Source organism: Pongo abelii, chromosome X, assembly GCF_028885655.2.
Source record: "Pongo abelii isolate AG06213 chromosome X, NHGRI_mPonAbe1-v2.0_pri, whole genome shotgun sequence".
NCBI lineage: Eukaryota > Metazoa > Chordata > Mammalia > Primates > Hominidae > Pongo > Pongo abelii.
In genome coordinates this window covers 40,983,791-40,999,821 of record NC_072008.2, presented here as the reverse complement: position 1 = coordinate 40,999,821, position 16,031 = coordinate 40,983,791, and the positions used below count along the sequence as shown (strand labels likewise).

Here is a 16,031-nt window from a genome sequence, read left to right as displayed (position 1 = left end):
TAGGGAACATCATGAACATCTCTTACACCTAAGAGGAGATGAAACTGCAAAAAGATGTTTGAAAGGGGTCGCAGCAACGAATGCTTCTAATAGTGAATCTCTACGTTAGGGCATGTTAGAATCACCTTGGGAAAGTTCAAAAATTCCCCAAGCCCAGACCTCACGCCAGACCAATTAAATCTGAATCTACAGGGGTGGAACCCATAGACCTAAGTATTTTTTTAAAAACCAGCTCCTCAGATAATTCCAAAGTGCAGGCAAGGTTGAGAATCGCTGTTTTAAAGCAGGTGCAAAAAATTAAACGTGGACTTTGATGGGGGGACGGGAGTGTCGGTAGGCATGGATGAACTGAAAAGCCCTTCAGAACAGAGCGGTGACTGCAAGAGCAAGGACAAAAACCATATGAGAGCCCGTGGCAGGGGATTTAAGGGCCGTTTTTGTGTGGAACTGACAGGATTTGGGGGATGGTGACGACCTCAGCATACACCCGACTCTATTAAAGTTGAGTTATTCTGCCAGCGGCCCTGTCCCTACCCGCAATCATATTTTCTAGCACCTTTTCCCACAGTTTGGAAAAAAAAAGGGGGCGAAAACGTTCTCCCACGTAACGCGCCGTGGACGTGTATGGGAGGAGCAAAGGCCTGAGAATCACAAGCGCGCGGCCGCTACCAGTCCTTCGCGATTCCAGAACCAGAATTCACGAACATTTAGAGGAGGCCTCCCCTGGCTGTGTTTGTGCCCCACTTAGGAAGCGATGGTGGAGTTCTCTGGGCAAACTGTCGCCTTTACAACGCCAGGGGGCGGAGGCGAGAGGGAGAGCGGCGAGGGTAAGGGCGGGGCAACTGCTGACGTTCCCGCTGACGACTCCGGCTCAGCCCTCACCCTGGTTTCCGGCGGCGCGCGGCTCCCTTTTCCGCTCTCCCGCGCGCTCACAGGTACCGCCTCACTCCCACGCGCCCCCCAGCGCTGCCGCGCTAGACAGCTGAGAGAACAGACACAGACCTGTCGGAAGGTCCTCTGCAGGTCCCCCTTCCGCTCTGCCGATCGACTTCCGCCTTGGGCAGTCAACATGTACGTTGCGGCTGTCTGGCGAAGCTGCTTCTGAGCGTTTGCGGAGGCGCAGCTTCCCTTCTGCGGGGCCGCCCTGCTTCCCCCCCATCCCCGCCTTCCCCCGCCCCTCGCTCCCGTCCCTGGGGTCGGCGGACTTCTCGCTACATGGGGGCGGGCTTCCGCGGTCGGCGCACGGCTTCCTGTTCTGAGGCGGCCCGGCGGTAGGCGGTGGCGACTCTGCCCGCTCCCGTTTCGGCGCGGTGACCGAGCGCCCGGGAGGCTCGAGGACCGCATCGTGTGCCGTTGCGCCAATCCCGGTCCTGCGCCGCCATGGCCCCAGTGCAGCTGGAGAACCACCAGCTGGTCCCGCCCGGAGGCGGCGGCGGGGGCAGCGGCGGACCCCCGTCAGCCCCAGCCCCTCCTCCCCCGGGAGCCGCCGTGGCGGCGGCCGCTGCAGCTGCGGCTAGCCCGGGCTACCGGCTGAGCACCCTCATTGAATTTCTGCTGCACCGGGCCTACTCGGAGCTTATGGTGTTGACGGACCTGTAAGTGCCCCGAAACCCCTGCCTGTTCCCCAGCCCCCCTTCCCGCCCAACCGGCTGAGACGTTTGCACCTCCCTCTCCCCGAGAGGCTGCTGTGTTCTCCGCTGGACTGCTTAGTCTAGAATTTTTGAACTCCTGGGGTTCAGCGGAGGTGGAGAAGAAGCTTTGTATCTGGGGTCTTCCTGGCAACGATGCAACAGAGACTTGTTAATTTTGCGTGTTGTTACACTTCCACTGAAAATTGTATGAAATTTTTGTCCGAGTTCCCAACAGAACTCTCTTGATTTCTTGGCTGGAATACATAATATTCGAGCTTTTAGAAAAAACTGCATAGATGAGAAATTTGTATTACAGCCTCTTGACGATACGTTTTAAATGTAAGCTGTTATTGCTTCTAAGTTAATGCAGGAGCTACATACGTTGTGTATAAAATACAAATTTGAATTCAAAGTACTTTTTTTCTGGAACTTTTGAGTGTTTATGGTCTTAATGAAGTTAGTGCGAGTAAAATTTTTTTGTAAGTAGTCTGTTATTTCTTGGAGTATGAAGGGGGTTTATAAATCACCTAGTTACCCATGAAATGCCTTGGGGCATGATTAAGTTGTTAATCCCTTCAGAATAGGATCAGAATATACTAATGAATTTCAGTGTGTGAAGAAAAGGCACCGTAACATTTTGGGACTCTGTTGTACATCTTATAACCCAGGTTCAGAAAAAGTTAATCAGAATTTTATTTTTTATCTGTTGCAAGACTTCGGATCAGGGTTATCAATTGAGATACATTAGTATGCAGATATTAGGCTGTAAAGCGTCACAGTAATTTGTTTTTAGAGACTGATAACAGATACTTGTTTGCAGATGACTGAAAGAATAGGCTCCACTTAACTCCTGTAAAACGTCATTCTCAGTTTTGATGTACTGTACTTTTTTGAATGGGACAGAAAAAAGTGGAGTTAAAGAAGCCTACCCATGGCTAATGAGAAATTTTAATAGCTGTCAGGATTAGAGACTATTGTAATGATATACCTCTGTGCACCATTTATTGTTGGATTTCATAAAAATCCAAGAATATCCAAGAGAATGTTTCATGTATGTGAAGGTCACTTGTCCTATATAGAGCTATGGAAAAAAAATGTTGAAAACTGCTGCTATCGGTGGTGTAATTTGCTTTTCCATAGGGGATTTGTAGAAATTCCTTGAATTGTGGTTGTCTTTTTACTATTTTAGGACTTGGTTTATGAAGAGAGGAACATCTGTTTTATTGCCGTAGAATAAGTATGTAGTTATAGTCCCACACCCTTTATATGATGGTTCCCATATTTGTATCTCCAGCACAGACCTCTCTGATGAACTCCAGACTCTATATCCAGATGCCTACCTTTCAGTATCTTGATGGGCATTTCAACATAGCAACTCCAGCACCAAACTCCTGATTCCACTGTCCTCCCTCCTGCAAAACCTTCCTTGCTATCTCACTAAATAGTATCTCCATTCTTCCTGTTGTTGCTCAGGCCAAACATTTTGGAATAACTCCTGGCTCCTCTCTCTTCACATCCTACATACATCAGCAAGTCCTATTATCTTTGACTTCAGAGTCTGACCATTTCTCAACACTTCCACCAAGTGTTGGTCCAAGCCACCTAATCCTTTACCTGTGTACTGCAATAGTCAGTTCACTAGTATCTCTGTAGTTCCCTTGCCCCTTCTATAGTTTCTTCTCCACAAAATAGCCAGGATGATTCTTTTAAAATTTCTCTGCTTAGAACCCTTCGATGGTTCCCCATCTCACTGAGATTAAAAAGTTTTGATAATTGCCAGGTTTGGTGGCTCATACCTGTAATCCCAGCACTTTGGGAGGCTGAGGCAGGGGAGGGGGTCACTTGAGCCCAGGAGTTCGAGACTCTGTCTCTACCAAAAATAGAAAATTAGCTGGGTGTGGTGGCCCAAGCCTGTAGTTCCAGCTACTTGGGAGGTGGAGGTGGGAGGATTGCTTGGGCCCAGGAGGTTCGCTTGAGCCCAGGAGGTTGAGGCTACAGTGAGCATGTTCGCACCACTGCACTCCAGACTGGGTGACAGTGAGATCCTATCTCAAAAAAAAAAAAAAAAAAAAGTATTGATAATCATCTGTATAGTGACCATAAAATTTATAGTCCAAACCGGGACACTTTTGAGCATAATGGGGCTGATGATAATAATGTCAGAACAAGAGGCGTAAACCAGGACTGTCTTGGGCAAACCAGAAAACCAGAACATGTGGTCATCTTACCTTTAAGGCCTTACATGATGTGCCTTCTCTGTTCCTTACCTTTTTTTTTTTTCTCCAACCTCTTAACCACTTTTGGTTTGTTCCTTACCTCTTTAACTGCATGTCCTGAAACTCTCCTCTTTGCTTATCCTGTTCCGACCACATTACCCTTCCTGATGTTTCTTTTTTATTTTTGTGACAGGGTCTCACTCTGTTGCCCAGGCTGGAGTGCAGTGTGGTACGGTCATGCTCACTGCAGCCTCTCGACATGGGCTCAACTGCTCCTCCTGCCTCAGCCTCCCAAATAGCTGGAACTACAGGCATGCGCCACCACGCCCAGCTAATTTTTTTATTTTTGGTAGAGACAAGAGTCTCACTGTGTTGCCCAGGCTGATCTTGAACTCCTGGGCTTAAGCAGTCCTCCCACCTCTGCCTCCCAAACCTTGTTTTTTTTTTTTGAGACAGAGTCTCACTGTGTTGCCCAGGCTGGAATGCAGTGGTGTGATCTCGGCTGGCTGCAGCCTCCGCCTCTCGGGTTCAAATGATTCTTGTGCCTCAGCCTCCCGAGTAGCTGCGATTACAGACATGCACCACCACACCTGGTTAATTTTTGTATTTTTAGTAGAGATGGGATTTCACCATGCTGACCAGGCTGGTCTCAAACTCCCAACTTCAGGTGATCTACCTGCCTTGGCCTTCCAAAATGCTGGGATTACAGGCGTGAGCCGCTGTGCCCAGCCTCCAAACCTTCTTGATGTTTCTTGTTAGTGCCTAGCACACTGCCATCTTAGAGCCTTTGCTTTTTCCCTAGGAATCTGTGTGAATTGCTTTCTCATTAGTCCTTTAGGTCCTTGTTTACATACAATTTATCAGAAAGATTTTCTCTGACCGCCTATAAAATAGTACTCTGCCCCTTCACTCTGTCCTTCTTACTTGCTGCTTTATTTTTCTTTACAGCACTTATTGCCACTTGACATTATTAGTTTGTTGTCCATTCCCACCCCATGAGGATGGAGATTTTGATTTGTGTGTGACTTTCCCTGGGGCCTAGAACAATGCCTGGCACACAGGGCTTAACTATTTATTGATTTAATACATGAATGAATGAATTTTTAGAATTGTCATAAATCAATATATGGTTGGATAGAAGAAATAATAACTAGTGTTTGATAACTCAGTAGGGTGACTAGTTTGCAAGAATCTATTGTACATTTCAAAATAGCTAGATGAGAATAATTCAAATATTTCCAGCATAAAGAAAAAACAAATATTTAAGATGATGGATATCACAAGTACACTGATTTGATCTTTACAAATTATATAAATGTATGAAATATGTACTGTGAAACTGTACATCTTTAATGCATCAATAAAAATATTGTTCAAAAAGAATTGTAAACCATGGGAAATTTAATAGGAAAATTTATTTTTGCTCTTGATACACAGGTATACTAAACAACTTTTTTCACTTTTGATTGTGGTAATTATTAATAAAATTAGTTTGGGAACTTACCATGGAAGTTTCTAAATAGCATATTTTCCCTAAAAACTATCAGGATTAATATGGTAATGTAGAGCCAATGTTCTAGGTATACTTTATGAGTCTTTAGGGAAACAGTTAACTTACTTCAGTAATATGTGATGCTTGTGTGTGAACTATTGAAGGTAAAAAGGACAGCCTTGGCAACTTAGATGGTTTTGTTTTGGTCTCAGATTTCTGGGTTTTTTCCTTCTGCTTGTCCACCTCCCTTCCCCCTGAACATACATGCTCTCATCCTAGAGTTTACTCTCTGCCTTGACTTTTTAGAGACCTAGGTTCTACTCTTTATTTTTTTTTGAGACAGGGTCTTGCTCTGTCACCCAGGCTGGAGTGCAGTGGCACAATCATGGCTCACTGCAGCCTTGACTTCCAAGGCTCAGGTGATTCTCCCACACTTGCCACCACACTTGGCTAATATGTATTATTTGTAGAAATGGGGTTGCCATGTGTGCCCAGGCTGGTTCCAAACTCCCGGACTCAAGCGATCTGCACCCCGCCCCCACCTCACCAAGCCTCCCAAAGTGCTGGGATTACAGGTGTGAGCCATTGCACCTGGCCCCCCCCGGCCCCCTTTTTTTTTAAACTTCTTTTAATTCAGAAAATGTCAGGATCTCAGTCACGTAGTCTTGTCTTATTGTGCTTTGGTGTAAATAAGTTTCTATGCCTTACTTCCCAACATTTGCATTTTAGAACTTTTACTCTAAATGGTAGCTTTCTTATCCATAAAAGAATTTCAAATAGATTAGGAGGAATAGGGGAAAGGGGAGGCAGGCAGCAAAGCCTGTCTTTTGTCCCTGAACTGATACTACCTCTGACATGAGATGGTCCTTTTAGGGTCTCTGAGGCAGATAGGAGGAGTGGGAACAGTGATTCCTGTTCTTTCTACCCCCAGAAACTCTACTCCCCTTCTCCCCTTATAGATACCCATGGTTCTCATTCTCCCCCTCCCTTGAGGTGAAGACAAGGGCTGTGGCTTCTCAAGGAGTGTTCTCAAGAGGTTTGGCTTATAGAGGAACTTGTCAGTAGCTGCCTTTATTTGCAGTCTTCTAACAGGGCCTTAATTTCTGCTTCATCCCTCTGGTCTACTGGCCCTTCCAGCCCCCACCTAGTTCCCTTTATCATTCTGACCATAACTTTAACTTCCATCTCACTGTCTACCCTAAGAATAGGAGGTAACTATAAGCCAGAGATCATTTTAATATTTTCTCCTCCTTGTACTTTGAACCTCTGGAAGTAGTTTTAGTTTTTCTGTTCCTGTGGCACGTGGGTGGGAGACAATCTAAATGGCTGGGTGTGTATACTTCAAGAACTGATTAGCTGTGGGAGAGGCATGAGAGTTGTTTAGGCCATTGAATCTTGGACTGTGGGATAGAGGTTAACAGAATGTGGCAATTCAAGAGGCATTAAGGATCTTTCTAGGCATCAGTGGATGTGAGTGTTAAATGGTATAACTTATCTGGGAAGAAGTTGACATTGGTTGCTGGCTATCAGTATTGGAGGACTAGCAAAAAGAAACTTAAAAATCCTATTGGAGGTGTTTAAAAGCAATACAATTTTTTCATCTAACCACCATGCAACATAATTACTGTAAAACCCTTGACATACACTGGTCCTTTTGTATGCTTAGCTTCCAGTTTTGTCCACCATAACACAACGTGGAGGGATTATTGCTTGGAAACAGGTATCCATTGGATACAGGGAGGCTGGCAACCAAGTAGTAAGTTCTTCTGCATCTGTGACCATTTTGGTCTTAAAATAATCTTTTCTCTGACACCCTATGATATAGTGTGCTAATGTGGAACTTGGGCTTTTTAAATGTTTGAGGTTCATGCAATACATTTTGAAGTATTTTGAATGGAGAAAAATGTTCTTTTGTTCATTTTTGCCTTACAACCATACTGCTGGAAACTCATAAATCTAAAAAAGAGTAGGTAGCCACATGAGCCTGTAGTAGCTGTTTACCCAGTTTTTCTGAAACATTAACGTATTTAATAGAGTCAAAGTAAAGACTGTTATCACATTAGAATGAAGGTATGCATGTATTTAATCAGTTTTTTTTTCTTCTTAGACTGCCAAGGAAATCTGATGTGGAAAGGTGAGTATGGAAAAAAAAACCCTTAAAGTCTCTTTATTGATCAATCTATGAGTGTTGGTGTGTGGGTATGGGTGGTGTAGGGCTGTGGATTGGAAACCTAGGCCCAAAGAATCTAGAATGATTTTTCACACCATGTATTTAGGGAGTCCTGGGAAATGTAATTTCCTCACCCTTAACAATACTTGTTGTGAGACCAGTTCTAAATCTTCTATTCTACAAACCTTTATTGAGTGACTGACCTGGTCAAGTCCCTAAGGGTGACATTAAGATAAAGAAGGTATAGTCTGTAAAGGAAGATGCTGAGGAGCAGCAGACTGGCTTTAGAAAGTTGACTGCCACAGGCATGGTGGCGGACGCCTGTAGTCCCAGCTACTCAGGAGACTGAGGCAGAATAATTGTTTGAACCCAGGAGGCAGAAGTTGCAGTGAGCCGAGGTCACGCCACTGCACTCTAGCCTGGGCGACAGAGCAAAACTTTGTCTCAAAAAAAAAAAAAAGAAAGTTGGCTGCTAATTTATCACTTGCAACAATGATGCTATTAAGTATCTTTAGAGAACTGACATTTGCCTACTGCTCCTACTGTTACATAGTTAACATTTTGGTTCAGTTGGAGCTTGGAGCTTAAGATTTAAGGCTAAAATGTTTCCAGAGGCCAAAGGAACAAGCTAAATTAAAGTTTCAAATAAATCATTTGATGGAGATTTAAATTGTAACTACAGTATATGGTACTTGACCATATCTTTGGCACTACTTATGCTCCTTGGTTGATTTTTTTTTTTTATACCAAATCACTTGGCAACTTTTTAGCATTTCTTAATGGCAACACTCCATTGCCAACCCCAACTTAACTTTTTGATGGAATTAGAGATCAAAAAGGTAGACGTGAAAGAGACAATTAAGGCAACCTGTGTTATGGTTTGGCTGGTCAGTATTAAAGGAGGAAAACGTTAAGTCAAGGATTTGTTCTGTCTGCTCTGGGGTATGAAGGGAAACTGGGCCTTTGGAAAACTGACTCATGTTCCCTGGCACTTGAGACAACATGGTGTCAGAAAACCATGTTACTATAGTTTACAAAGGGGGACATCTCCATTGTAGTAGAGGACTGCATTTGGGAAACCGAATTAATGTTAGACAAGTGTGTTTGCTCTGTGAGAGGAGCAGAGACCTTGCATCCTCTATAAGCCATTGCTGAGTTAGAGTGAAGGTACTGAGGTTCCCAGCCCTGAGATCTGCTGGATCTTAATGTGTGTTTAACATTTCTGCTGTGTCTCAGTCTTGTCTTATGATCCTTCATAGACACTGGCAAAGAGTCATAATTATGCCCTTGATTCTTCTCTTTATAGTACCACTAATCATATTGCTGGCCGATCTTTAAGAGAGCCTTTTAGGGTGCTTGTGGGCTATGTGTGCTCTCAGTAGGAGCTAGCCTTTAGCCTTCAGTCAGGATTGTACTTCAGCAAGAACTTTTACTTTGGTGCATTGCATCATGGTGGTGGTATTGGCAAGATGTAGAGATGTGGATTGGATCTGTAGGTCATTGAACAGCTGTACTAAGATTAATAGGTCAGAGTCTACTTGGAGGGAGGTTGGTGTCCTGCTGGGTCTGGTCATCGGTCCTGGCTTGTTGAATATTTTTTTCAGTGTCTTAAAGTAAACCATAAAAGATATGATTATCAGTTTTATAGCCGCTATGAAGTTGAGAGATCTAGCTAACACGTTGATTGACATTAGTAAAGCTTTTGGGATTTTAGGATGAGATAAAAGTACTGATGAGTATTGGGGGAAAAGGAATAATAGTGAGTATAGGATAAAACTAGATATGGACAGACCTTTTATTTTTAGTACTCAACATAATTTCTTTAGCTTTGCTTGGATTTTTTTAATGTATCCAAGTTTGTCATTGAAATTAGTTTGGTAAAGAGTTACATAGTTCTTTAATTATTCAGTCTTTCATGCTGGTGCAGGATGGGAACTGGTGCCCTTTTGTAGAATGAATACAGTTTCAGGCTTTGCTAAAGATCAGTTTCAATTCCTTTCACTTACCAAAAGGGTTACTAATTACTTAGTAATTAAATTACTCTTAATTTCAGTTATGAACTTATAATTCATAACTCCTCATTTAATCCCTTCTGTGAACCAGTTTACTTCTACCGCCATATACTGAATTTAGTATATTTTTGTAAACAACTTTTATTACAATATAAAATTAATTTTAAAATGTGACTTATTGCTACAACATTCTGTTGGGTTTATTGCTCTGAGGTGAAAAAGCATATGCAGATAATATACAAAATGTAACAATAGTTCATATTTAGATAAATATTTTAGGTGGCTCATTTTGTAGTGGTTGTAAGCAAAGGCTGATTTATTTATTTATTTATTTTTTGCTTAGCCGAAATAAATTGTGAAATACTTTTTCTAATATGTTGGTTCATTAAGAGTTGTTTTATTTTATAGGAAAATAGAAATAGTGCAGTTTGCTAGCCGGACACGCCAACTCTTCGTTCGATTATTAGCTTTAGTGAAATGGGCTAATAATGCTGGCAAAGTGGAAAAATGTGCGGTGAGTTAAACTTTTTATTTTACTTTGTATAAAATAACTTCGAATGTTATGATAGACATAGTTTTACATTTTAGCTTTAACTTATCCCTGCTGATTTGAGTGACATGTGAATAATCGTATTTCTGAATGATAATGTATATTTCTGCAGAAACTTAGTATTTGTTTGTGGACACCTGATCAGAAAGAAGAGATAGCTGGAGACATCATTATGTGAGGAGACTTTAAATATGAGACTGGAACTAAAGGGGGAAAATTGTTAGTTTATATTCGTGCTATTCCTTAGAATTTGCAAGGTTCTCCCTTAAATTTTGCTTATGAATTCTTGACATCCTGTGAGAATGGCAGTTGTTTTTTTTTTTTTTCTCCAGTTTTACAGATGACAAAATGATAAGGTTCCTAGAAGTTACATGGCTTCTTCAAGGTCACAGAGACTGATAACAGCATTTTTCTGTTTGTTTATCTACTAATTCTCTAAACCTCTAATAAGCACAGGGTATAGGGCACAGAGGATGGAATCTTCAATAAGGAATAGTCCCTGCCTTCAAGAACCTCATGGTCTTTTGACTGTTGAATCACTCTTTGGAATGCAGTGACATGCAGTGCAGTGTACCAAAGATGCTAAAATCTACCAAAAATAAAGTTTTATGCTATGTTCAAGAAGCATTAAGGAGTAAAAACTTGATTTTTTTTCAGATTGTTGACTATTGGCATATAGAAATACTACTGATATTTTGTATGTTGATTTTGTATTCTGCAACTTTACTGAATTTATCAGTTCTAATAGTTTTTTGGTGGGGTCTTTAGGTTTCTCCAAATATAAGATCATATCATCTGCAAACAAGGAAAATTTGACTTCTTCCTTTCCAATTTGGATGCCCTTTCTTTCTTTCGTCTGATTGCTCTAGCTAGGACTTCCAGTACAATGTTGAATAATAGTGGTGAAAATGGGCATCCTTGTCGTGTTCCAGATCTGAGAGGAAGGGCTTTCAGTTTTTCTCCATTCAGCATGATAATTAGCTGTGGGTCTGTCAAATATGGCTTTTACTATGTTGAGGTATGTTCCTTCTGTACCCAGTTTTTTGAGGGTTTTTATCATGAAGGGATGTTGAATGCTATTACATGTGTTTTCAGCATCAGTTGAAATGATCACGTGGTTTTTGTTTTTCATTCTATGGATATGATGTATCACATTGATTGATTTGTATATTTTGAACCATCCTTGCATCCCAGGGATAAATCCCACTTGGTCATGATGAACGATCTTTTTAATGTTTTGTTCAATTTGGTTTGCTAGTATTTTGTTGAGAGGATTTTTGTATTAATATTCATCAGATATATTGGCCTGTAATTTTCTTTTTTTGATGTGTCTTTGTCTGGTTTTGGTATCAGGGTAATACTGGCTTAAGGCCAGTATTACTCATTCAGTAGAATGAGTTTGGAAGTTTTCCCTCTTCTGCTGTTTTTTGGAATAGTGTAAGTAGGATTGGTATTAGTTCGTCTTTACATGTTTGGTAGAATTCAGTAGTGAAGCCATAAGGTCCTGGGCTTTTATTTGCTGGGAGACAAATTATAATTAATATAATGAATTTATAGCTTCATTCTTGTTATTAGTCTATTCGGGTTTTGAATTTCTTCATGGTTCAGTCGTCACAGGTTGTGTGTGTCTAGGAATTTATCCATTTCCTCTAGATTTTCCAATTTATTGGCATATAGTTGCTTACAGTGGCCACTAAGGATCCTTTGAATTTCTGTGGTATTAGTTGTAATGTTTCCTTTTTCATCCCTGATTTTATTCATTTGGGTCTTCTCCCTTTTTTTCTTTGTGAGTCTGGGTAAAGGTTTGTCAATTTTGTTCATTTTTTCAGAAAACCAACTTCTTGTTTCATTGATCTTTTGCATTGTTTTCTTCATTTCCAATTCATTTATTTCTGCCCTGATCTTTATTATTTCTTCTAATTTTGGTTTCAGGTTTCTCTTGCTTTTATAATCTTTAAGATGCATCGTTAGGTTATTTATTTGAAGTTTTTCTTCTTTTTTGATGTAGGCACTTATAACTATACATTTATCTCTTAGTGCTGCATCCCATAGGTTTTGGTATGTTGTGTTTCCATTATCATTTATTACAATACATTTTTAAATTTTCTTCTTAATTTGTTCATTGACTCACCGTTCATTTGGGAGTGTATTGTTTCCGTGTGTTTGTATAGTTTCCAAAATTCCTCTTGTTGTTGTTTTCTAGTTTTATTCCATTGTGGTCAGAGAAGATGCTTGATATTATTTCAGTTTTTCTGAATGTTTTAAGACTTGCTTTGTGGCCTAACATACAGTCTATCCTTGAGAATGATCTATGTGCTGAGGAGAAGAATGTGTGTCCTGCAGCCTTTGGATAAAATGTTCCATAAATATCTATTAGGTTTATTTGTTCCATAGTGCAGATTAAGTTCCATGTTTCTCTGTTGAGTTTCTGTCTGGGAGATCCGTCCAATGCTGAAAGCGGGGTGTTGAAGTCTCCAGCTATTATTGTATTGACAACTTGCTCTTTAATAATATTAGTATTTGGTTTATATATCTGGGTGTTCCAGTGTTGGATACATATATGTTTACAATCATATCCTTTTGCTGAATTGACTCCTTTATCATTAATGACCTTCTTTGTCTCTTTTCATAGTTTTTGTCTTGAAATCTATTTTGCCTAAGTATAGCTACTCCTACTCCTTTTTGTTTTCTGTTGACATATAAATCTTTTTCCATCCCTTTATTTTCAGTCTATGTATGTGTGTCTTTATAGGTGAAGTATGTTTCTTATAGGCAACGGATCGTTGAGTCTTGTTTTTTTTAAATCTATTCAGCCACTCTGTGCCTTTTTATTAGAGAGTTTAGTTCATTACATTCAGTGTTATTATTGATAAGTAGAGATTTACTCCTGCCATTTTGTTGTTTTCTAGTTGTTTTGTGGTCTTCTCTTTTTTCCTTCCTTCTTGTCTTCCTTTTAGTGAAGGTGATTTTCTCTGGTGACATGATGTAATTTCTTGTTTTTTATTTTTTGTATCCATTGTATTTTTTTTTTTTTTTTTTTTCTGAGATGGAGTCTTACTCTGTTGCCCAGGCTGGAGTGCAGTGGCGCAAACTTGGCCCACTGTAACCTCTGACTCCCGGATTCAAGCGATTCTACTGCCTCAGCCTCCTGAGTAGCTGGGATTACAGTTGCATGCTACCACGCCCGGCTAATTTTTGTATTTTTAGTAGAGATGGGGTTTCGCCATGTTGGCCAGGCTGGTCTTGAACTTTGGACCTCAGGTGATCCACCTGCCTCGGCTTCCCAAAGTGCTGGGATTACAGGCGTGAGCCACTGCGCCTGGCCCATTGTATGGTTTTTGATTTGAGGTTACTATGAGGCTTGCAAATACTGTCTTATAACCCATTATTTTAAATTGATGACAACTTGACACTGATTGCATAAACAAACACGCAAAAAGAAAACTAATGAAAACTCTGCAGTTTAACTTTATCTCCCTCCTTTTTAACTTTTTTGTTTCTCTTTAGTTCTTATTGTCTTCAAAAGTTCTATATCTTCAAAAGTTGTTGTAGTTACGATTTCCTGTTGGTTTATCATTTAGTCTTTCTACTGAAGATAGGAGTAGTTTACATAGTACAATTACAGTGTTATAATATTCTGTGTTTTTCTGTATGCTATTACCAGTGAGTTTGTACCTTCAGATGATTTCTTCTTGCTTATTAACATATTTTTCTTTCAGATTAAAGAACTCCATTTAGCATTTCTTATAGGACAGGTCTGATGTTGATGAAATCTCTCAGCTTGTTTGTCAGAGAAAGTCTTTATTTCTCCTTCATGCTTGAAGGATATTTCCACCGGATATACTATCCTAGGGTAAAAGTTTTTTTCCTTCAGCACTTTAAATATGTCATGCCACTCTCTTCTGGCCTGTAAGGTTTCCACTGAAAAGTCTCCTACCAAACATATTAGAGAGCTCCATTGTATGTTATTTGTTTCTTTTTTCTTGCTGCTTTTAGGATCCCATCTTTATCTTTGACCTTTGGGAGTTTGATTATTAGATGCCTTGAGTCGTCTTTGGGCTGAATCTGCTTGGTGTTCTATAATCTTCTTGTACTTTAATGTTGGTATCTTTCTCTAGGTTTGGTAAGTTTTCTGTTGTTATCCTTTTCAATAAACTTACTACCCTTATCTCTCTTTTTCTGCCTCCTCTCTAAGGCCAGTGACTCTGAGATTTGTCCTTTTGAGGCTGTTTTCTAAATCTTGTAGGTGTGCTTCATTCTTTTTTGTTCTTTTGTCTTTTGTCTCTTCTGACTGTGTATTTTCAAATAGCCTGTCTTCAAGCTAATTCTTTCTTCTGGTTGATCAACTCTGTTATTAAGATATTCTGATGCATTCTTTAGTATGCCAATTGCATTTTTCAACTTGAGAATTTCTGCTTGATTTTTAAAAAAATTATTTCAATCTCTGTTAAATTTATCTGATAGAATTCTGAATTCATTGTCTGTGTTTTCTTGAATTTCTTTGAGTTTCCTCAAAACAGCTATTTTGAATTTTCTGTCTGAAAGGTCACATATCTCTGTTTCTCCAGGATTAGTTCCTGGTACCTTCTTTTGTTCGTTTGGTGAGGTCCTGTTTTCCTGGATGATCTTGATGCTTTTAGATCTGGGCCTCGAAGAGTTAGGTATTTATTGTAATCTTTGCAGTCTGGGCTTGTTTATGTCTGTCCTTCTTGAGGAGGCTTTCCAGATATTCCAAGGTACTTAGGCCCCAAGCTCAATAATGCTGTGGTTTTTGCCGACTCATAGAGGTACTGCCTTGATGGTCTTGGATAAGATCTGGAAGGTTTCTCTGGATTACCAACCAAAGGCTCTTGTTATTTTTCCTTAGTTTCTTCCAAACAAACAAAGTCTTGCTCTTTGTGCTGAGCCACCTGGAACTGGGGGTATGGTGATGTAAGCACCCATATGGCCACCACCACTAGGACTGTACCAGCTCAGAGCTGAAGTCAGCACAGCACTGGGTCTTGCCCAAGGCTCAGTGTAACCACTGGTTACACTGGTAACTTGGCTACCACTTACCTTCGCTCCAGGCCCTAGGGCTCTATGATCAGCAGGTGGCAAAGCCAGTCAGGTTTGTGTTTTTTGGGATGGCAAGTTTCCCCAGGCTTTGGGTGAGCCCAGAGATGCTGTCTGGTGGCCAGGGATTAGAATAAAAAACCTTAGTAATTTGCCTGATATTCTTTTCTTACTGTGGCTAAGCTGACACTCAAACCACAATATGAATTCCTTCCTGCTTTTCTCTCCCCTTTTCACAGGCAGAGGAGCCTCCCCCTTTGGCCATCACCGGCTCATGGGAGGGGTTCTGCTAGGCCACCACTGATGTTCACTTAAAATCTAAGGGTTCTTCAGTCAGCTTGTGGTGAATACTGCCAGGCCTGGGACTCATCCTTCAGGGCAGTGGGCTTCCCTCTGGCCCTGGGGAGGTCCAAAAATGCTGTCCAAGAGCCTAGGCCTGGACTTGGGGACCCCAAGAGCCTGCTTGGTGCTCTACCCCACTTTGGCTGAGCTGGTACCTAAGGTGCAAAACAAAGTCCCCTTTACTTTTCCCCCTGCTTTTCTCTAACAGAAGGAGTCTTTCACCATAGCCACCACAGCTCGGAATGTGCTTGGTCACACCTGAAGTCAGCACATTTCAGAGCCCAAGGTCCACGGCGTACTACCTGGGTATTGCCGCTGGTTATTCAGGGCCCAAGGGCTCTTTTATTCAGCAGATGATGAATCCTGCCAGGACTGGGTCCTTTCCTTCAAGGCAGCAGGTTCTCTACTGGCCCAGGGTGTGTCTTTGTCATCTGTGAGCTAGAGCCTGGAATAGGGGCCTCACTACTCTGCCCGGTGCCCTGTCCTACTGTGGCTGAGCTGGTATCCAAGATGCAAGACAAAGTCCTTTTTACTCTTTGCTCTCCTCTCCTCAAGCAGAAGGA

At 41.2% G+C, this 16,031-nt stretch overlaps 1 protein-coding gene across 11 annotated transcripts in view; it reads left to right on the top strand.

Annotated features, from left to right (window-relative positions):
- Positions 1-739: 739 nt before the first annotated feature.
- The window catches only part of MED14 (mediator complex subunit 14), an 86,510-nt gene continuing 71,218 nt past the window's right edge, over positions 740-16,031 (top strand). For 4 of the 11 annotated variants that reach the window (XM_063721390.1, XM_063721389.1, XM_063721388.1 and 1 more), the window contains exons 1-3: positions 740-1,071; positions 7,447-7,473; positions 9,930-10,035. In XM_063721390.1, coding sequence (XP_063577460.1) covers positions 755-1,071; positions 7,447-7,473; positions 9,930-10,035 — 450 coding nt within the window. In that variant the 5' untranslated portion in view covers positions 740-754. Of the gene's footprint in view, positions 1,596-7,446; positions 7,474-9,929; positions 10,036-16,031 lie in introns of all 11 variants that reach the window. The other 7 variants (XM_063721392.1, XM_063721391.1, XM_063721393.1 and 4 more) reach the window with 4 other exon arrangements.